Genomic DNA, 25,076 nt, shown 5'->3' on the forward strand with positions numbered 1-25,076 from the left:
ATGACAGAAGGTCTAACTCGAAGCTTGCCGGAGATAGCCGAGTTGTTACGATCGGTAGGCTTGATGTCACAAGGGACCGGCCAAAATGCTTCCAGCCTCGCGAATATCGAGCAAAACAGAATGCTTACAAAGAGTAAAACAAAATCGTTCCTTTACATCCAGTTCGAGCCAACGAGGAATTCGAGCCAAGCGATATCGAGCCAAAGGGTTTCGAGTGTATATTTATATTAACTATTTGGAGACTGACTTTTTTATAATCTTTATTATAACCATCCGCCAAATAGGTACGAATATAACTATACTTATATTAAGTTTAAAACTATTTAAAAAATGACTATTTATGAAATGTGTATGAGAAATTTGCAGCCTCGGTTATCATTTCTATCAAAAAGGTACGAATATAAGTAAACTAATGCAATTCGTTTTGGCGGTTTTGTCCATCCAGATATGTTGTGTTTTTTTCGGAAAACTTTTCAAAAATACCTTCTTTGTTACATAACAACATTTATGGCATTTTAAATAAATGCCCGTTTTTCATTGAACCTGTGTTTGTTTTAATTCACTCCATGCTAGTTCGACAATGCCTGTTCACATGTAACCTTGACTTTGGCCAATACATAAATATAAGCTATTTTGAGATATACTATTTTTGAAATATGTACAGTGGAACCCCGCTGGCTCGAGCCCCCAAAGAACAGCTAAAATACCTCGATCCTCGGAGCTCGAGCCAAGCGAGTTCGAGCCAACGGGTTTCGACTATATAATATAGTTACAGCTTCAGTTATCATAACTATCAAAGAAGAATATCACTATACTTATATAAACTTATATAAAATAGTATATTAACTATTTTGAGAATGAAAAAAGTTGATCTAATTAATAAAGATATGGAATTAGAAAAATAATCGTTTTTATTTTTGGAATTCATAAGGTCACTAAGTTTGTAAAAAGTCAAATGCTACTACGTTATCAGTACTTTGGAAAAAAATATTCAAAGTTCGAAAATATGTGTTGCTTTGTAACAAAAGTATTAACAATCAATTGCCATAAAGCTGATAAAAACAATAAATTAGAAAACAGAAAACGTTGAATGGGTTGATACATTATGATACGCCGTTGGATATAATGCACATCAAAGAGATGTTATTGTTTTGTTTTAACAAATAAACAAATGGCGATGATATCAAAATATGTAATTGAATAGGGAAGTTAACTTACGTAAGTATAATAAAAAACAATTTATTCATAACTTTGATCTCCTACAACTAACGCATATTTATGGTTTGTTGAGGTTTTTTTTTTTCCATTGCAGCTGTTCAACAATATTTTAGTCATTGTTTTAGGTTGATGTCATTTCAAACGCATTTTTAAAGGATTAGTTTAATTTTGTATGTACAAATTAATATATTTTAACACCTTTTAATCCCATGAACGGCATATCATTTTTCATTTAAAGACATATTAGCGATCAGAATAATGGTATAGTAATTCTAAGTGAAATTTTACCCTATAAGCTAGGAGTTTTGTCAAACAGCACAGTACAAAAAAATATCGTTTAAACTTAAGTTCACAAAGGCAATTAAAAAAAATCCCCTAAAAATTCACCATACCTTAATGGTCGAGCCTTTCTGCGTACAACATTTTTGGATTAATAGTCATTTTTGCTTTATTGTCATTTCGCTCCTATGACTTACTATAATTTTTGATACGAATCAGAAACATTTGCAATTGTTTCCCGAAGGCGTATTGTATAAATACGTCGAATTGTTGTCGAAGTTCACACAAAAGTTGATTTCCATATAAAGTTATATACTTGAAAACACTTGTTTTTAAGCGAGGTTGGAATATATTCTGAACAGAAATTAAAAATTTAAACATACAACAAATAGTGTTCATAATTTATCATATTTAAAACAATGGTTTGAAAATTGTGTCTTGAAATAACATAAGCACAAACTTTGGATCTAGGCTTAACACAGCAGGAGAGCTCTTTCGAACACAAAATCACCAAACTTAGAAAATAGTATTGAAACAAGTGATACGCACAAACTTTGGATCTATGCTTAAGACAGGAGATATCTTCAAATTCCGAACACAAAAACACCAAACTTAGAAAATAGTATTGAAACAAGTGATACGCACAAACTTTGGATCTATGCTTAAGACAGGAGATATCTTCAAATTTCGAACACACAATCACCAAACTTAGAAAATAGTATTGAAACAAGTGCTACGCAAAAATGCAGAGACTTTATAGGTGAAACAAGAGTAGTTTGACAATGACGGAACGTAAACGCATGAATCTTTTGTGTTCTATGAAATAATGCATCCATTTATATTTAATTTTGTGTCAGTATTAGGAGCAGTGATTATTATAATAACCATGGTTATACGAACTAGCACACTCCCTCTTCGAAGAAAGTATTTTCCTGAGCAAGATATGGTACGTATTAATATTTATCTATTCTATTCGGAACACCTCTGACATTTTCCACCGGAAACGACTTCGGATGCATGCCGGTACATCAGTTGAAGTAAAATTTAAAATTATAGTATTAATCAGATGTAGTGTTACAGCGATTTGTATTATTAAGTTTAAATTGATTGCCAGTGAAGCGTATTATTGCATATATGATTAAGAGTTCATAGAGCTAAGTGATTAAGTTTAACTGCTAAATTGAAATTACTACGCGACCTACTTGCATCATAGTTAATTGTAAAGATTTCTGACATTCTAAACCCTCCTTATACACCCGAAGTTGTTTGACGGAATTCCAAAGCGATCTGAGAACATGACGTTAAAGGTCCACATAGCGTACATAACGTAATGAAATGAAGTGAACGTCACGATATGAATTTAATGAGATTGATTCAAAGTATGGTTCAAATGAAGGAACACACCAGATGATGAATTCTCAAGCCTCTTTTCTTTGGAAATCAGACAGAAACGCCTTTTTTGTAACACCAAAATTCTTTAAACTGACTCTCTCATTCAAAATCAATACATACACATGTATAATAGCAAACATAAATTTTGAGTAATAAATCTTTAAATACTTACTAAATAATGCATTAATGAAAAATATTAATTACTGATAACGAGATTGAAACAGTGTATTTAATAGCTGAAAACCCAAAAATATTAAATGATTGGTGATAGCTAAAAGATTTACAGTGAACTACTATAGTGTCATGAGGTAGAAATACCGTGTGCACTGCACATTTCTTTCAAATTGTATACATATTTTGTAAATATTGTTTGGGAGTAATAGTGCATCTTTAATTTCATTTTATGATAAATTATTGACGGGCTTAAAGATAACCTCTGAACACAGTCCTCGAAATTATTATGTAATATTCATTTGCCTTTAAAAGCAGGCATGTATACTTTAAAGAGTTCGTGTATTCTATCGTTAAAAGCATCTCTCTATTTGTCACACACCAGAACGTAATATAAACTGCACGTACTCAACACAATCGTGTTTGTCAACAAAACGTATTATTATTCAAAATGAATGACTTAAAACAGTTTTTGCTGAAGTGTTGAAGATCTAAATGCGAAAGGGTTATCTTACTTCTTTTTTCTAATGTCCCTGCAAAGTCGTCTTCAGCAAAAGCTCAGAAGCATACTTCACAATGCTAGTAATCTGGCCCCAATTTCTCGAAACTTCTTAAGCTTAACAAGCTTAAGTCGCTCATTTCAATTAGCCCAAATACATATTAATAATGAAATTTGATAAATGAAAAAAATAAGAAAATATAACGCATATTATAGAACAACAAAAATAGTGAGTTTAGCTTAATCCTGTTATCAGGGACTTAAGAAATTTCGAGAAATTGGGCCTGATTATTAAAGGGGCGCGGTATCGGTTGACGCCAAGATAATAACTTTTTAAAATACATTATTATGTTTAACTTATTTGACTTATGATAAAACCAACAGCATGATTTGTGTACAGATAAAAAAAATCATGTGACAATTTTACTCTTTTTTAACCGGGGAATGGATGGCCACGTACATTATTAATTGAAAACCGCCTTTTATAACAGCTATTTTAGTTTGCATCATCCTAAATTGAGCCCCCTTAACATTCGGAGCTCCTCGGCCATTTTTCATCGAAAAAACTCTTGGATGTATATGGACGGTTTAAAATGTCAGAACTCTAAGACATTTAACTACGCTACAAGTAGATCTCGTAGTAATTTCAATTTAGCAGTTAAATTGAATGACTTTGAATCCATTTAAACTTTAGACGTTAAACACTAGAATTCATTACTACTATCATTCTTGTGATTTTATTAGCTACTTCTACTGATGTACCGGCATACCTCCGAAAGTTGTTTTCGATTGAAAATGGCCGAGGAGTTCCAAATGACCCCTTCAATGCATACAAGTTGATCACTGAACAATTGTTGCTACTCATACCGGAGTTGATCCAGATTCATGGTTTTAAGATGGATGGGACAAGTGTGAGGTTGGGTTCACATAAACTAATATACCCCCACACCCCAAGTGAATGGCCGAAGAGTTCCGAATGCGAAGCCGAGTCGCTTAGTTGAAAATCAATGCGCTAACCTGAAAGCCAATCATTAACATTTGATAGATACATCCTTTTTCCAGCTTTCACCACTCGAGAGAAGGCAAGGCCCGGCAATCTGGGACAAAGTGTTTCTTATGAGGATGATGACGGCGCTGGAGCGACAGAGTCTAATACAGCAAGGACATCCACAGGTATTTCTTTATTTTTATAACGTGATTGCTCCCGACATTATTCAAATAAAGTTACTAAGATCCTCCAATTTCACACATTCTAATGACACCCAGAATTTTACATGACGGCTTATAAACATTTTACTAAACTTAAAGCCAAGACCCCTAATGTCACATCGATAACGAGATAAATAAGCATTTTGAGCTATTGCTGGTTGACCTGTACCATTATATACAGCAAAAGTCATCTTATTCCTCATAGAAAACGAAGACAATGGTGTTAAGGCAATGAACTTGAATGTTAGTGCTAATAAACCATTGAATTAAATTAAATCCTGATCCATAACGAGGACATTAAGCATTTTACCAAGTTTCACCAAATGTATTATTGGCAGTTTACCACTATAACAGCCAACGTACCCTAATGTCACATCAATTACGACACCCTAAGTTTCACCCAATGTCTGATTGACAGTTTGGCACTATAACAGTCAATGTACCCTAATGTCACATCAATTACGACACCATGAGTTTCATTCAATGTCTGATTGACAGTTTGGCACAATAAAAGTCATTGTACCCTAATGTCACATCAATTACGACACCATGAGTTTCATTCAATGCCTGATTGACAGTTTACCATTATAGCACTCAATGTACCCTAATGTCACATCAATTACGACACCATGAGTTTCCTTCAATGTCTGATTGACAGTTTGGCACTATAAAAGTCATTGTACCCTAATGTCACATCAATTACCACACCCTGAGTTTCACCCAATGTCTGATTGACAGTTTGGCACTATAAAAGTCATTGTACCCTAATGTCACATCAATTACGACACCATGAGTTTCACCCAATGTCTGATTGACAGTTTGGCACTATAAAAGTAATTGTACCCTAATGTCACATCAATTACGACACCATGAGTTTCATTCAATGTCTGATTGACAGTTTGGCACTATAAAAGTCATTGTACCCTAATGTCACATCAATTACGACACCCTGAGTTTCACCCAATGTCTGATTGACAGTTTGGCACTATAAAAGTCATTGTACCCTAATGTCACATCAATTACGACACCATGAGTTTCATTCAATGTCTGATTGAAAGTTTACCACTATAACAGTCGATGTACCCTTATGTCTCATCAATAACGACACCAGTTCAACCCAATGTCTGATTGACTATTTACCACTTTAACATGCAGGGTCACCATCATTTCATATTCGTAGCAACACCGGTCCTGAATTTCATCCCATGACTGATTGAGAGTTTATCACCATGATAGCCAAGATCCCCTACTTTCACGTCAATAACGAAACCCTGAGTTTCAACCCATGACCGATCGACAGTTTACCATTATAACAACCAAGGTCCCTACTTTCACATCAGTCACGACACCCTTAGTATCAACCAATAGCAGATTGACATGTTACCATTATAACAGCCAAGGTCAACTAATTTCACATCAATAATGACACCCTTAGTATTACCTCATGACTGATTGACATGTTAAATTATAACAGCCAAGGTCCACCATTTTCACATCAATAACAACACCCTTAGTATTACCTCATGACTGATTTACATGTTACCATTATAACAGCCAAGGTCCACCAATTTCACATCAATAACAACACCCTTAGTATTACCTCATGACTGATTGACATGTTACAATTATAACAGCCAAGGTCCACCAATTTCAAATCAATAACAACACCCTTAGTATTACCTCATGACTGATTGACATGTTACCATTATAACAGCCAAGGTCAACTAATTTCACATCAATAACGACACCCTTAGTATTACCTCATGACTGATTGACATGTTACCATTATAACAGCCAAGGTCCATCAATTTCACATCAATAACAACACCCTTAGTATTACCTCATGACTGATTGACATGTTACCATTATAACAGCCAAAGTCCACCAATTTCACATTAATAACGACACCCTTAGTATTACCTCATGACTGATTGACATGTTACAATTATAACAGCCAAGGTCCACCAATTTCACATCAATAACGACACCCTTAGTATTACCTCATGACTGATTGACATGTTACCATTATAACAGCCAAGGTCAATTAATTTCACATCAAAAACGACACCCTTAGTATTACCTCATGACTGATTGACATGTTACCATTATAACAGCCAAAGTCCACCAATTTCACATTAATAACGACACCCTTAGTATTACCTCATGATTGATTGACATGTTACAATTATAACAGCCAAGGCCCACCAATTTCACATCAATAACGACACCCTTAGTATTACCTCATGACTGATTTACATGTTACAATTATAACAGCCAAGGTCCACCAATTTCACATCAATAACGACACCCTTAGTATTACCTCATGACTGATTGACATGTTACCATTATAACAGCCAAGGTCCACCAATTTCACATCAATAACGACACCCTTAGTATTACCTCATGACTGATTTACATGTTACAATTATAACAGCCAAGGTCCACCAATTTCACATCAATAACGACACCCTTAGTATTACCTCATGACTGATTGACATGTTACCATTATAACAGCCAAAGTCCACCAATTTCACATTAATAACGACACCCTTAGTATTACCTCATGATTGATTGACATGCTACAATTATAACAGCCAAAGTCCACCAATTTCACATCAATAACGACACCCTTAGTATTACCTCATGACTGATTGACATGTTACAATTATAACAGCCAAGGTCAACTAATTTCACATTAATAATGACACCCTTAGTATTACCTCATGACTGATTGACATGTTACCATTATAACAGCCAAGGTCCACCAATTTCACATCAATAACGACACCCTTAGTATTACCTCATGACTGATTGACATGTTACAATTATAACAGCCAAGGTCCACTAATTTCGCATCAATAACGACACCCTTAGTATTAACTCATGACTGATTGACATGTTACAATTATAACAGCCAAGGTCAACTAATTTCACATCAATAACGACACCCTTAGTATTACCTCATGACTGATTGACATGTTACCAGTATAACAGCCAAGGTCAACTAATTTCACATCAATAACGACACCCTTAGTATTACCTGATGACTGATTGACATGTTACCAGTATAACAGCCAAGGTCAACTAATTTCACATCAATAACGACACCCTTAGTATTACCTCATGACTGATTTACATGTTACCATTATAACAGCCAAGGTTCACTAATTTCACATCAATAACGACACCCTTAGTATTACCTCATGACTGATTTACATGTTACAATTATAACAGCCAAGGTCCTCTAATTTCACATCAATAACGACACCCTTAGTATTACCTCATGACTGATTTACATGTTACAATTATAACAGCCAAGGTCCACCAATTTCACATCAATAACGACACCCTTAGTATTACCTCATGACTGATTGACATGTTACAATTATAACAGCCAAGGTCCACCAATTTCACATCAATAACGACACCCTTAGTATCAACTCATGGTTGGTTGACACACTACCATTATAACAGCCAATGTCCTCTATTTTCACGTTAATAATGACACCCTTGGTATCTACTAGGGATGCAAACGAATATTCGATCAAACGTTTGGTATTCGAATGTCAAAAACGGTATTAAAATATTCGAATAAAAGTTCAATAATGGGAATAAAACACATTTTGCCTTTATCACTGATGTTGTTTATAAAGTTCGTTTATCTTGTTTTTACAACGATTGGCCCCTAATGCCAGAGGTGTGAATGTGATGACTAGACACGCGTCATGTGTCATTTAGGGACATATCGTCGGGTACTATAAAAAGTTGTTACTTTTACAATAACTGGCTAGGGATCGGCTTTAACACCAATGCGTTGTGTTGGCTGCAAATTATTCTGTGCAACATAGCGCAAATCGAGGTGATGATATGAATGCCACAATAATTTAATATTGTGCTACAATAATGTTGTTGCATATATGTGCTTTAAACTGTTTCCATCTTTCGATACAATTGTTGTGCTTTGAAATGGATTTAAGGATATATTTCCTCTATTGTACAATAGATGAGTCCAATCCACTTATGTTTTCGTTTTACTATTTTACTAGTTCCCGATTTGGGTTGGGTTTTCCATAGTTATATTTAGTCAATTTAGAGGTCAATCTCAGAACGAGGCTGATCATCCTACGGAAAACCCCTACATCTTCTAAAATATGTATTTCGGTAATCGAATATTCGATGGAAAGAATTACCGAATATTCGATTATCTATTTTACCATTCGTTTGCATCCCTAGTATCTACCCATGACTATTGACATATTACCATTATAACAGCCAATGTCTCCTAATTTCACATCACTGACGTGACCAAGAAGCATTTTACATCATGACTGTCATGTAACCTGTACGCCTTTGTCATGCTATTTTACTATATAGTTTTAAATGGTCATTTAAAGCTGCACTCTCACAGATATGCCAATTTTACAACTTTTTTATTTTTTATCTTGGAAAGAGCAAATTTTTGCGTAAATATCTGTAAACCAATGATTTGAGATTGCTGACAAAAAATCAGATCTCAGATTTTCATATTTCCGTTCGAAAATTAATGTATTATGGCTTAAACCGTTACTAACGGGTTAAGAAAAATGCATAAAATATCAATTTTTGAACTTAAATATTAAAATCTGCGATCTAATTTTTTGTCAGCAGTCTTATATAACTGGTTTCCATGGATTTTCGCAAAAAATGGCTAGTTCCAAGACAAAAAATAAAAAAGTTGTCAAAACGTTCAATCTGTGAGAGTGCAGCTTTAAAAGCAAATTTGGCGATATTATAGTACAATCAGAACTGTATTATTTTAAGAGTTAATTTGAAAGGTTAATAATTGTTGTACACTTGTTCTTATCATACAAAATTATCATGAATTACGATTTCAGTGAACCTTTAAACTTGTTATAAATTTTATTGCTGTCTGACTGCATGGAATTTATTACACATTTCACCTTAAATTGACACCAATTTATTGACTGCAGATTGTTATCTTAATGAAAATACTGAACATAAATGTAAGTTCCAGTGTGAAACGGTTAGTCAAACAGTAAATTATGTTTAATTGTAAATACATAATTGTTGTTATAAAATGTGTTTAAAGGGGCACAGTCTTAATCAAAACCATTATTTTATCAAACTTAAAAGGCTCTACATGGTCACTATTGGACGAAATGTTATGAAACTTGTGTGTACAGTATATATAGAAAAAGATCATAAAGCTAATTAAAATATTCAAAGAAATAGACTAAACTACTATTTGCATGCGAAGATATGTTTCTAACACCAACATCGTGTTGTTATACAGTGTGTGTATACCACGTGATAAATTGCGTCATAAATGCTACGTCGGAAGGCAATATTTTGCTTCGATTGGAGACTTAAAACAATGATAACTTTTCATTTTCTTTACCATTTTAAACGAAATATAGCGCAGTCTATGCAGCTTACGGAGCCCCGTTATCGGTCTTTTACCAATTTTTGATAGAGAGTTTAGTTTCTTATAACACTTCGACAAACCTTTTCACGATACGGCCGTCTGACGGAGCACTGTCAAAACATTGTTTGGGAAACAGGTTTGTCGAAGTGTTTGATGAAACTAATCACCTTATCAAACTCCGGTTATAAAACAAAGGTGGGGCTCTTTAAGCTGCATAGACTGGCCTTTGTTTCATTGAAAATAGTGAAGTAAGCGAAAAGTTATCTTTGATTTAAGTCTTTATTTTAAGCAAAATATTGCCTTCCGACGTAGCATATATGACGTAATTTATCACGTGGTATACAAACACTGTTATAGCCCATATTAGAGGACAAGCCAGAAAACTGTAGTTCTAAAATATGACCGAAACGTGTCTGTAATTAGCTTATACTCTACATTTACCGGTTTGAAGATAACAATTTCTAAAACTATCCCCAACATGATTGGTAAATGAGGTGTTATATGTTTAAGTAATAGTAAGCTGACCTTAAGAAACATTTTAATGAATTAGAATGGGCGTTGTGAGCGTAGCAAATGAGCCCTTCTTAATCATTAAAATATTACGTTAGGTCATCTAATTGTCTTAGCATACAACCGCATTTGTTGACATATTGTCAACGCAAAATCTGACGCAGCGATTTTGATGATTGGCAGAAGGCGGACCTTTCAACACCCGCGAAAGTTGAAATTCTTAGTGATTAAGCGTAGAACTTAATGGAATACCTATCTGCAATTTCTTTGGCTGAGAATGTAGGTTGTATTTTAGAATATATTTTGTAGCAATAACCTACATTGAAATATTTCAAAGAAAAACAATTGTTGAATAACTGTATGTTAAAGATGCACTCTTACTCCCAAAATAGATTTACCATAAATCATTATTTTGTTTTAATATTCCAAAAAGGATGAATAAATGTCGAAAACAGTGGTTCTTATAAAGAATACCGAGTTTAATTTGAAAGAAATGAGCATAAAATATGGTATTTCTACCTTTTGAGACTATAGGAGACCACAGTAAATCTTTTAGCATTCACCAATCATTTAATATTTTTTGCGCTTTTTACTATTAAATACAGGGTTACAATTTTGTTATCAGTAATTTATATTTTCCATAAATGCATTATTTAGTAAGTATTTAAAGGTTTATCACTCAAAATTGATGTTTATTATACATGTGTATGCATTGATTTTGAATAAGAGTGTCACTTTAATAATTTGTTTGCGATTTCAGAGTATACCAGTTATCAAAGAGTACTTGTACGAAGGCGACATTCTACTTGCACGGAACCAAGCTCTTGGCCTAATTTCTAAAAATAACCATCGAACTAGACGGAAGAGAAAAATCGACACAGCTGTGACGGGCAATCCCCCTACCAAGAAATGGAATCTTCCAATTAATTATTTGTTCGATAATTCACATTGTAAGTAATCAAATGGTCATTTGCATGATATAATGTTAATTCAATGACAAAGAAGTGCATTATTATGTTTAACTCATTTTGGCTTTAATTACCAGACGACAAAAGCATTTATGTACAGTTACACAAATATTAGCCTTAATAGATGGTGTTTTCAATTCATAGCTGCATGGCCATAAAATCCCCAGTAAAAGAGGCACCACACTATAGATAAATATGGTTTTGAACACAGGGGTTAATATATATAAGAAATTTATTTTTCGAGAGAAACCCCTGTGGTTTTGAATTAAACATAAATATGCATTAAATCAATTGTAAACATATGCTGTGTCCATTGAAAAATGTTCCTATCCATAATTTTAGGATGTAAATGTCAAATTGATATGATTTGAAAGCATTTTACTATTTACAAAAACAGTAAAGCGCAACCTTTTTTGTCTTGAACAGAGTGCTAAAATTGTCTACATTTGAATCCAATAGAAATATTAGTCACAACTACAAACAGCAAAATCATATATGATTATAAATAAATGATATTTGATGTATATATATTATAATAAGTAATTCATGTACTAACTCCTATCAAATAATTATACCAAAACTATATATGGGTTTCAATAAAGACCTAAGTCGATTTTAGTCGTCATTTGGACATAACTTAGTGTAAAATTTTCGTTATTTTGCTATATATTTGCATGAATAGAACTTGAGCCAGTATCAATAATAAACACAAAAAAACTTTTTGACATTTGTGACAATAATATAGAATTGAGATAATTGCAGTTATAACTAAGAGCATCTAAAGATGCACTCTTACTCCCACATAAGATCTACCACAATTAATACTATTGGTTAATTATTCCAAAAAGGATGAATAAATGTCGAAAAGAATGGTTCTTATGTAGGATACCTATTTTAATTTAAAAGAAATGTGCATAAAAACACAGTAATTCTACCTTTTGAGATTATAGTAGACCACAGTAAATCTTTTAGCATTGACCAATCATTTAATATTTTTGCGTTTTCAGCTATTAAATACGCGGTTACAGACTTGTTATAAGTAATTAATATTTTCCATAAATGCATTTTTAATTAAGTAGTTAAAGTACTAGTTTAAGGAATGTTGTGCATGACAATCCCCTGCTGTTCATCTCCTGCTAATTGCACTGGTGTCACAGTAGGGGCCAATAACCTGTGTATTCGTTTATTGGTTTAGGGCCATTTAGGGTCCATTTGTATTATTAAACCCCTGAAACTGCACATGAGGATACTCAGATTTGAGATCTGATAAGACAATTAGGCAGATTAAGATCAATTAACAGAGGTTGTGTACAAATAAACGTTGTCTTTTTGCGGGGGTGGGGGGGGGGGTCACTTATAGTAGGGCCTTTGAAATTTTATCAGTCAAAATATATCTTTGTTATATATGTGTATGCATTGATATTGAATAAGATTGTCGCTTTAACGAAGAGAGCTCACTGGATACAAGTTTTAATATGACGCTTAAAGGAACTTTAAGATGGAAGGGTTGGAGAATATATATATATATATATATATGATCAACTACGATCGTTGTTACCTTTAATGATCCTAACCCTTGACCGACTGCTTGAAAATAGCTAAATTAAACATATTTATGTAAAATTGATAGAAAATGTAAGGAATATTGAGTAACTTGCAGATATTCGTACTAAGACAAATATACCGCTCTGGCTTATTTTAAATGGGCTATTTATATACAAATTCTAGATATGTCAGGAATATTGTCATTTAGGGATATTCGTACTACCGCTATGGTTTATTTCGAAGGGTCTATAAATATAAAAATGCTAGATAATGTCAGGAATATTGAATCACTTTGAGATATTCGTACTAAAATAGACTAATCTACCGCTCTGGCTTATTTCGAAGGGTATACTTAATATAAAAATGCTAGATAATGTCAGGAATATTGAATCACTTTGAGATATTCGTACTAAAATAGACTAATCTACCGCTCTGGCTTATTTCGAAGGGTATACTTAATATAAAAATGCTAGATAATGTCAGGAATATTGAGTCAGTTGGAAATATTCGTACTTCAAATAGACCAATCTACCGCTCTGGCTTATTTTGAAAGGGCTAATTTACAAATGCTAGGTAAGGTCAGGATTATTGAGTCGCTTTGAGATATTCGTACTTCAAATAGACCAATCTACCGCTCTGGCTTATTTTGAAAGGGCTAAATTACAAATGCTAGGTAAGGTCAGGAATTTTGAGTCGCTTTTACAATACCTATTCGTATTTAAAAAAAGACTAATATATTGATCGGTCTTATTTTTTAATGGAAATTATAATTGGAATACAGTTGCACGTAGAATCAAATTAAAACTAATAAACGTTTTGTTTTACAGAATTCACTTCTTAACAATATATTTTGTTTCATAAACAACGACATTCAATCACAGGTGTTCACTACATTAAGATTGCTATCAACAAAGAATAACCCTGTGGCTCTTGGTGGTTATAATAAGTTTTATTGATAAACACCTTTAAATAGTTAACTGTATATAAATATGAATGAGGCGAGGTACAATTTATTATTTACCATTGGCATTTCCCAAGAAGGTATAGTAAAAAAAATAACTTATAAGGATTTGCGTCATACTATACATACTCATTAGTGATTATAAAACACTCCTACGCAATTTTGGGATATACTCAGAGAACCCCATTTTCTCCATGTACAATTTATTTCACTTATTTCAAATCGACCTAAATACCCTGACATACACCTTAAGACTTATGACTTACTTTATATGTAGGTCATGAATGTTTTACTACTAGAAACGAACAACATTATCTAATTGTAATACATTTGCTTCGTTTGAGTAAGCAAAACAATTAGATCAATAAATTATACATAGACATTTTACGTTTCAAAACTGTATTACATTTCTTATACAGATAAACAATCGCACATGATCAGTTTACACACACGATCCATCACAATCACTGACCAAAACCACATTTTCTCGTGCTGACTTACAGCGCCACCTAGCATACATTACATTTAACTAGAAAACTATTTTTTTTTATCTAATTCGTAAACTCAAACTAAGAAAATAATGTTTCTTGACTGAGTCAATGATTGTGTAAGCTAGAAGAGTTAATGCCAAATCGAATTATTAGATTTCTGGTGGGAATTTCGTGAAACTAGCCCCAGAAAAACGCCTCGGACTTGTTATAAGCAGGTATAGGGAAACTCTGGGATCTCGTAGATGGATATGTTTTTGACAGTTTATCAATCTATTTAGGCATCAGTTTATATAAAACATATGAATTCCAGTTTGTTTCTTAGATAATGTATATGTATTCAAGTTAAGGAAAAATGGTAATTTATGAACTGAGGAGGAAGCCGATAGCTTATTCACATCCTATTAATTATAAACAGTTATGTTTGACATTAATTTCCTAATATGTCTATTGAAATATCTAAATGGATTGATGAATTAATTTCATACTCAATGGTGGACATGAATTTTGGATTATGTTGTTAAAAAGTAAGTTACCGAGTTGTCATTGTTGAAATAATAAACACGTACAGATTAAGTTTTGTGAATTCCAACAAAATGATAAGGATTCTAATCGCTATATCGATTCCTTTCCGTAATACATTTTAAATACAATACGGTCTGCAAGTATCGATCTAATTTATACAATAGTATAATCAATGTATCAGCAAATTGTCATCCAACAATATAAAGTTCTAATGTAAATTTCAGCACCAAAGGAGCAGGCGTGGATAAGAAAAGGTGTCGAACATTGGGAGGAACAAACGTGTATACATTTCACAAACACCGCCACCGTATCCGCCAAGTCCTTGCTATTTGTTAATCACTCTGCGTAAGTGAAGCGTCCTTGCTTTTTGTTAACCATATTGCTTAATACGATGTTATTGCTTTTTGTAATTAGTAATAATACTGTTCAAGTGTAGCGGTGTTATTATTTGTTACCAATACTGCTTAAGCTGTTTGTTTACAATGTTTCCTAAGTGCAAAGTCATTGTTCTTCTGACTTAAAACTGCGTTAGTACAATATATTTGCGAGTGAGAGTGAGAGTGCCAAAGCTGTTTGTAACATGAAGCCATACCGTGTAAGCCGCATGCTTACAGATTGACGGATCAGACTTATTAAATATTAAGCTTATTTATTAAAAAGGGTCCACAGGTGATTTCAATATACGTACAATTATAAACACTTTAATGTTACCTTAAATCTATGGTATTTTGCCCTTATATCCTGGTAGTTCTAAATTTAGATTGGCACAAAAGTTCATTACGTTTAATTCAAACCAATTATTGTTACCTATTATTTGTGTTTTAGGTGCTCTTCCAGTGTCGGGTATATAGACGATGGATCAAGTTTTCATAATATCTCTATCAGTTTTAATTGTTTACGAGTAAGTTTGATTTGGTTATAATTGTCATTCTAAAACTTTGGCAATTTAGATTATCATATACAAGTATGATTACAAATAAATACGTTTATGAAAACAATGTAGCATACCTATTAACAAATGTATCTGTTTAAATGAATGACTACGGCTTCCAAAAATCATACATTGCTTCAGATATGCTGTTGTTAACATATTTTAAAAGTCAGACTCATTTCAGAAAGGAATAGTAGCCCATGAGATAGGCCACGCCCTTGGCTTCTGGCACGAACAAGCTCGTAATGACAGGGACGAATACATTACTGTCATTAACGACAATGTGGAATTAGGTCAGTTATTGTAGTACAAAATTGCATGAAACTATGAATTACTGTGTACAAGTACATGGTGCATTTGTATCTACAATCTACGTGTATATCCTGTCATAGCGTCCTTGGCGTCTCTATGTATTTGGTTGCTTAGTGAAAACAGTTATTCTGACCTTTTTTACGGTGACTGTTTTGCAGTCTGAATGAAATTGAAATTTAATGCTTTTTTGGTTGGACTTTAAGGAATTTTCAAAATTTGTATATAATGCTATGAAACAACGTATCGATACTGTCGTTGGTTATTGATTTGATGTATTTTATTGCTTTTTTATTTGCTAAAATACCTATTTTGTGTAATACAACTGATACTTGCCATCTGATTATCCGGTTTTTATAATAAAAATAAATGTGTGGTCATCTGTGTATATACTATGAGGCTGTGTTTGGCAAATTGCATGTATTTGCTGATATGGCCAATAAACTAAAACTGATTTTTGTTAGAATGCGTTCTATTTGATATTTATGCAAAAAGCTACAGAAACAAGCTCAGTAGCAAAATGTTTAAACATAAACCCAGTTAAGTGGCAATGGGCAAACGCCAAAGACATAGAACACAAAATCACAGACAATAAACATAGAACAGCACAAAACTCCACAAACAGCACAGTGCATACATATTATATATTCTGTATTGTATGGGTGTATTGCATTGCATTGCTTTGATTGTTTTGTTGTATTATTCTGTACATCGGTCTGTTAGAGAGGGTAACAAGTACAGCATGATAAAAAGTTTATTCTGTTTATATCAGGTAACACCCACAACTTTAAAAAACTCTCGTGGGGAGAAATCACCAATTTTGCGGTCCCCTACGACCTGGGCTCTGTCATGCATTACAGTGGAGAGGTAAGCACTCCCGTCCCCGTAAATTGTCCAAGTGAACATTTCAATGTCAATATCGAGATCGGATAATGAAAAACTACACCAAATTGCACCATTTCATAGCCAAAATGTAGTTGGAGGAGGACCTTCAAACCCCCCTTCCCACACCCACAATTGAACAATGCATTTATATTGGTTCTCAACACATTCCACACAAATAATGCCAAACTCTCAGCACCAATACATTCAATCCATTATAACAAGGATGACTATAAAATAAAGGTCAGAGACTTTAAAGTTCTTAGTTACAATACAATGGTTTGTCAATTTAATCAAGTAGTTATTCAGATCAAGTGATTAAGGATTTCCAAATAAGAAAACACATTGAATGTACTTCTAATGAGAAGCTACATTTGTTTCAGCAATTTGGACAGTTGACAGCTAGGGATGAAAGCCAGTTGACCATCCGTACCAATAAACCCTTGCTTCAACACACCATTGGTCAGCGGGAAGAGTTGTCGTTTTTTGACGTGAAACTGGCGAATCTTGCATACTGCAATGGTAAGAAATTACAGAGTTATATACCGAAAAATACGTAATTGCATGTATGGATCTTTTAAAATATTATCGTGAATCATTCCAACACTTAACACATCAAAAACGTCAGATATATCGTGTAATGTGTTTGTCATTGGACAGGATCACAGCTAGCTTTTTCAATTGCATTATATGTTTTTAATAATTTTCTATATTTATCTTCTACCAGCTTGAGAGAGATACCGCGATATATGATATTTTTTTCAACGTGTATATTATCATTGCACATAAACACATGATAAAAATGCAAGATAAAAAGTCCTTGATTAAAAGTCAACCGTCTATTAGTAAACCACTCGCCACCTGAACGTCACTTCTAAACATTTTAAAGTTCATTAAACAAAATATGTGTAGCTTTTAAATCAAATGGTTAATATTAATGCGGACTGTGTTTGTTATCTTTTGTGTCTCTCGTTGATTGTCTTGACTGGCTTTGTCGGCTTGGTCATTGTAAGCATAGCTAGTGCTTTTGCTACTTTTCTTGTCCAAATTTTCTTCGCCGTCATTTCACTTGACTCTGCTAGTCCACCACATACGAAAATACCTGGATTTTAGCTAGTACATAGGTCTTTACCTTTTTACTCACATTTGTGCACTATTTTATAATTAGTTTTTTTTTTAAATTATTGTCTTATTTTACAAATGAAAGAAAATATTTTCTTCTTAAATGACATCACGTGACTTTGGTCATCATCACATGACATGCGTGGTTTTTGTACGACAAAGGGAAGTAACCGCTGTATGGAGTTTGGTCTTGTCCCAGTGATTCCCATTGCATTATTAATGGCATACATTATTACAACTCTTAGATACCTGCTCCCCTGACCAGCTAAACGGTACCTGTCTGTATGAAGGCTACCAGGATCCAAAGAACTGCTCCCGATGCAGGTGTCCAGACGGCCTGGGAGGGGACTTCTGTGATACGGTCGCCACGTCAGCAAGTAGGGTTTTTAGTTTTGTAATGGAAAACTTGTTGCATTGATTGGACTATAAAACATACTTGCACACTTGTGTCTAACAGGCAAATTCATAGTTAATTAATTGAGTTAACTAGTCACAAGGTCGCGCTTTAAGTTGCCAACCAAGTTGTCGTTGTTTGTGATGCAAACTTTGTGCCCCATTATCTTTTCTACGAAACATTATAATTAAGTCACGGGGTAAGAAGGTGAACCGATTTGGGATATACGTGGCAATGGAAACTATATCGGTTGACGGTGAAGCTTGAATTCCTGCACCTCAAATATCCCATATCGGTCACCTACAAACCCCGTAACGTATATATCACGTCGATTACCCTTTCATATTAATCACTTTATGAGAAATGTTTCATTTATTCATCGGAATTGGAAAAAAGACGCCATTTTGGTACAAAGTAAACATAAGTGACTCAATATAGAAAGTTCACCGCGTGACCAATCCTCGACCAATGATTTTGCGTAATTTACGTTTGAGGCGTGACATAAACCTTTCTATTTTTTCAGCTAATTCTTTGACACATTGAGGTTGGTATATTGTATACGGGAAGAGTATTCAAATCCAAAAATTTAATCGCATATTTGCGTGACTTCATAGGAACTACTTTTGCACCTGAGTCCATGTATTGACCAATGCTTGTGTTAATTGTATTGCAACTTTGTTTCAACATGTTGTAGATCTATCTAAACTATATTGATACAAACAATACATCTCAAAGCATGCATTAAGTGCGAATTATAATGATGTATTTCACCAAAACGTGATGGTTTAATAATGCAGGTAATATTCATGCTATTTGTATCTTATGAACTTTTCCGACATTCCAGACTGCGGTGGAATTATTGAGCTACAAACGGATGAAACTAAACGAGTTGCTTCCCCTGCGTATCCGTCTTACTACAGACCGGGAGTGAAATGTTACTGGCTTATAAAGGTTTGTTAACCCTTTGAAACTTAATTCGAAAATCAGAAGTCATTTGGTAAGCTGTGTACATTATTAAACTTCTTAAAATAGTTTAAGCCCCTTCTTAAAAGTTCTTTGTTTCCACCAAAATATCCAAAAAACATATGGTAGGTAGGTACATTTCTTTCTTCTATTTTTGTTTTTGAGAACCGGAATTCTGTACCAAACCGACCTATATCAGGTTAAATTACTTTCTTAATTTGTTTTCAAATTCTAAAGTTTCCACACTACATGCGAAAAACAAAATCCACACTAAAGTTAGAAAGTGTAGGGTTCGGGGACAAATCAAGGTCGGTCGGGTTAGTGGAAATGAGCATATATTATAACTATTGTTGTACAATTATATACATATATATATATATAAGTACTGCATTCTATCCCATAATTAAGCAAGTTAGCACGCTTCTTAGAATGTCAATGTTTATTAGTAAGTTATAAATATTCTACACCAATGAGTCAATGAATACTTTAAGGCATATCTGTTTTCATTTTCATTTCAGACACACCAAATTGATGTATCATTCGTCTCACCTATCTTTCAGAAAGTAACAAAAAATATTACAATGTTATCAATATACGTATGTGTTTTAGTCCCCAAAAGGTACAGTCATCAAGCTGAGGTTTGTGGCGCCATATATGCAGAGTGATACCTGTTCTCAATCAAACCCCTTCACACCCTGCGATGACTTCTTAGAAGTCAGAACCTCTGACAATCTCGGGCTTACTGGTATGTTATGTTATCACGTAAACATACTTTACATCTGTACATATTTTGAAACGTGAATAATAAATTGAATGTAGCTTCATATTACTTGTTGTTTGACTTAACAGTTGGCGTATAGGATATGTGCTTTTCTTTGGATTTCTGTTTACAATTATTGGACTTCGGATACACATTTTTGAAGCTGATTTTTTATATGAATATTAACTTTCACAACATTACTCCAAGCTCTAACGAAGAACGATTTTAATGGTTCTTGTAAGATTTGTTGTATCATTTTCAATAACCAATTTAATACAAACACATACAAGCAATGCCAGTTTATGCAATCAGTTAACTGTTACAGGAGGTCGATTTTGTTGCAATGACACATCACAGACAAAGCTCATGCAGTTCCCAGTGGTCTCAGACGCTAACCATATACTGTTGCTGTTCAAAACCGTCTATGGAGTCACAAGAGGGTTTCAAGTCGATATCTCCTCTGGTAATACATTGAATAACTATTCTAGAAAAAAACCACAAGTTTAGTCAATTTTTATTAAATCCATCAAATTTGTTTTGCATACAGACGAAAAATTACATTTATGAAAAATGTGATTTGAGTTGCCCTTTTCATGATATTTTATTAACAAATATTGACCCTTTCAAACAGTAATGATGGATGTGAAGAAGCAGTTACGGAGACAATGTACAGCTGTATCCCACATTGATATCAGCCTTTAGTTGACCATGGTTCATTGGTTTTCAGTTACATCTACACACTATGAATGAACATTCACCTTCAGTTCCAGATGCTCTTTCTTGTGGCGGTTTAGCCCCAGTTCAGTTGTATCGACATTTATATAACCACCTGTCCTTTCAGAATCTTGCGGCCAGAAGTGAGGTCATTCAGAGACCAAATTTAGAAGGTAAAGCATCCGTATGAACAAATTAAGACACATGTTGCAGGGAAAATATTTGTGTCAACCCTTAAAATGGTTACGATCGAGTTGTGGTGGATGTGAAGAGCGTGTACCGGATACCCAGTACAGCTGTTTACGGAAGGTCAAGCGGTCTATAAAAATGTATTAAAAAAATAAAAACAATAGACAAAACTAATATGGGTCAATCCCTATAATGGTTCTCTTCAGAAAACTTCAGCGAGTGCAAGGATCAGGGCCTCGAAGACCCAACAAAAAGGTAAAAATCACTCGAAGCAGTCTCATGGTCATTCAAATACGGCTTAACACTGATAATCATTATTTTGTGGTATGCTTTTCCCCATTCCGATAGCTGAAACGGATGTGAGGGAAATCTATCGGAGACCCGATATAGCTGTATACAGCAGGACTGTCAATGACGATGGACCGATAGCAAGTCAACCCCTTAGGTGGTTCGGCTCGGCGGCGGGTGTTAGCCTTACAAGCTTATTTTAACGGATGTGAAAATACTGGTACAAAGACGCATTACGTCTGTTTCCGGCAGATGATGCTGTCATGTTGATTAACCTGTTCACACATGGAACTAATGAATATTTATCAATAATGTTTCGCCTCTTTCAGAAAGCTGTGGTGGCTGTGAGGATACTGTCACAGAGAAACAATACCGTTGTAAGCGGCAGGTGAAACGGCCGTGTGAGCAGACATGGTCAACAGTAGAAGTTGATCCGTCCTGTATCAATCCATACACAGGATGTACCAGGGAAAAGTATGTATTTTCTATACATTGGATTATCTGTAAAATATTTCAGATACATGTAACTTTTGAAGACCCTTTTTGCGCGTTTTTGTTTTGTTGTAATATTCTTGCAATTTTGTTATAACATGTTGAAGAGTGAATAAATAAACTTGTGTTGTAATTTGTATTTATATATTGACACTTACAATAAAACCCTGACTTTGTTGTAATAGAGTTATGTTTCGTTTCGCTTGAAGTGTTTTCATATTGGACTTATGATCACATTTTACCAGTTGTTACTACATTCAGGGTTACTGTTGATAAAGCAATAGTGGGCTGACAAAGCACGTTCGGGAACCAATGTTTGCTGTTGTTTTTTGTCACAAAATGGAATATTCATTGTTTGGGGTATAGGTAGAAAGAGACAATGCGAATTTTATTTTAGAATAAGTTGATCGATTTCCTTTTAATTGTGAACCAGAGGAATTACAGTCGAAGCCCGTTGGCTCGAACTCACAGGGCCGGTGAAACTACCTCGAGCCTCGGAAATTAGAGCCGAACGGAAATGCTTACTTTAAGTAATGAGACAATAGTCCTTTACTTCCAGTTCGAGTCAAAGAGAAATTCGAGACAAGCGAATTCAAGCCAACGGGGTTGGTTATGTTTAAACAATGTTGGCATTGGTTGTCAAAATAATGATCTCTTTTAATGTTTTAGATTTAAACAAATACTATTAAAATGGCCCCTTTGTTTCGTTTCTATACATGCATTACACTTATTGTTCCAATTTGTGATTTCTCTTTCAGAACTGTTTTTCATTCAAGGACGTCTGAGTGTTTAAAGTCGGAATCCTATTGTTGCGATGGTTTTACCAAAGAATTAAACCAACCGTTTTGTACCAGTACGTGGTCTCGTTTATTTTGATTAGTATTTTTTGCTGTTGTTTTATAAGTAACGTTGTTGTGTGATTTTCGCAATATAGTCATTGTTCAAAACATTTTTAATCGATTTTATGACCATATTGAAACATTTTGTGTGTACACTCCATCGATTAAAGCTATTTAACATTTATTATTCAATATTTCTTTGCAAAGTCCACCATTATCCAACACCATTACTCTTGGTACTTTCAGAGGACGCCGTATCTCGTATTGATCCTATTATATCCTCATCGATTACGACGGAGGAAGCTAGAACAACTGGGCCACAAGGATGGAATACTTGGTCTGATTGGTCCTCGTGTTCAGTTTCATGTGGTGGCTGTGGCCAACAATCAAGAAATAGAACATGCCTTGAGGGGCAGACGTGCAGGTCAGAAGCATAATATGACCATTCTATATCTATTGTCAATGGACTGTTTAATTACATCTGAGCGTCATTTTTATAAATCTTAGTGCGCAATGTCATGTGCTGGCTATGGCAACGGGAATTTAGGTCATGTATTCACAATTGTTTTCAGCATTTTGGGTATGTTAAACTTCTCGCGGTCTCAGAGTATTCGGTCTTTAGATTTATTTGAATATGCATAATAAGGAAATTGAGGCACACATACATAATTAGAGATTTGTACTGATTCAAAATCGGATTCTATACTTATCTTGATGTTTCATAAAATGGTGCACGAGACAATTTTAAAATGACCTTGTTTGGATGAACTTTTGAATGAAATCTCTGTTAACATTAGGGTTATGGAATTTCTGTTTGACCTCTTTAAACATTATCCTTATATAATATATCGTCTAACACTTTGTTAATATTATAAACAGATTCTAAGAGTTTGACAAAATAAAACGTTTTAATATATTAATACATAGTGGCAATTGCATATTTACACTTCGAAACAGAGGTGTATTAATCCCATTAATCGCATCCAAATGCCAAACGACGTTTGATAGGACTAACCCTTTGTCAAATTTGAGAAAAATAAGTATAATAATATTTTTACAATGTTAACAGCGGTGCTAATACCGAGACACAGCCATGCGGAACTACACCATGTGACACGGGGAACACTCAACAGACCTGCTCTTCCACAAAAACTGTATCAATATCCTGCATGTTCGTTGGTACATGTTATAAGTATGTTGAATTTAGTTAGTTTTACTGTTATGTATTCATCTGGTCTGATAATGTATTGTTCGCCTTCCTTTGTAATATTTATATATAAAAAATTTGAGAGAACTAGTACAATGTCAATTTTATCGTTACACAATCAGTGTTTTAAACACGGACAAATACATCCGACACTAATTTTGATGCTAAAAGTATTTGCTATACAATAAACTTTTGTGTTGCCAGATAAATATAAACAAAAACGAACAAAGAAGCCAAAACCAATCGTGTTTAAATTTTCAGATTGGTAACTGAGTACTACAGCCAGCCATCAAAGTGCTGTTGCGGATTTGAAGTTGCGAACAGTCTTTGTGTGGTCAAACAACGGAGATAAATCTGATTGTCGATACAACGCTTGCGTTCCCGAACTGTTAATATGTGCTTCGGAGTTGTGTTTATTCATTTTCACCTGCTTTTAATTTGATGTTTATTTATTTATGTTGACCTGCCTGTATTTTATAGTAATTTATTTAAGTCTAAGTTTGCATTACATTTTAAGTTTGTGATAAAGCCTATACCATTTTTGAATAATTACGGCATTGCGCAATAAAACTGTAAATGATTTAAGCGTTTGTCATAATATATATACTAGTACATATATATAAACATATGAAGCATTATTATCTTGTCATTGCTGTCAAAATTTAATTAAAGCAAGCCCATCAGCGGAAATACAAAATAAATCAAATCAGGCGTGGTATTCAATATTCAACTTAAGTTAACCTTATACTCATACATCATCGATTTCATTCACTATATTGGTAATTTATTTTTAACC

General features: G+C 34.0%; 1 protein-coding gene across 1 annotated transcript; it reads left to right on the forward strand.

Moving 5' to 3' along the window:
- LOC128204665 (zinc metalloproteinase dpy-31-like) lies at positions 1–24,700 on the forward strand. The gene is made up of 16 exons (XM_052906063.1): positions 1–133; positions 4,622–4,732; positions 15,415–15,535; positions 16,016–16,091; positions 16,306–16,414; positions 17,203–17,297; positions 17,696–17,834; positions 18,680–18,811; positions 19,673–19,779; positions 20,401–20,536; positions 20,877–21,014; positions 22,072–22,216; positions 22,993–23,087; positions 23,320–23,497; positions 24,143–24,265; positions 24,542–24,700. The coding sequence occupies exons 1-16, from the start codon at positions 1–3 to the stop codon at positions 24,630–24,632; spliced, it is 1,929 nt and encodes a 642-aa protein (XP_052762023.1). The 3' UTR covers positions 24,633–24,700.
- Positions 24,701–25,076: the final 376 nt, after the last annotated feature.

The sequence above is a fragment of the Mya arenaria genome, chromosome 10 (genome assembly GCF_026914265.1).
Source record: "Mya arenaria isolate MELC-2E11 chromosome 10, ASM2691426v1".
NCBI lineage: Eukaryota > Metazoa > Mollusca > Bivalvia > Myida > Myidae > Mya > Mya arenaria.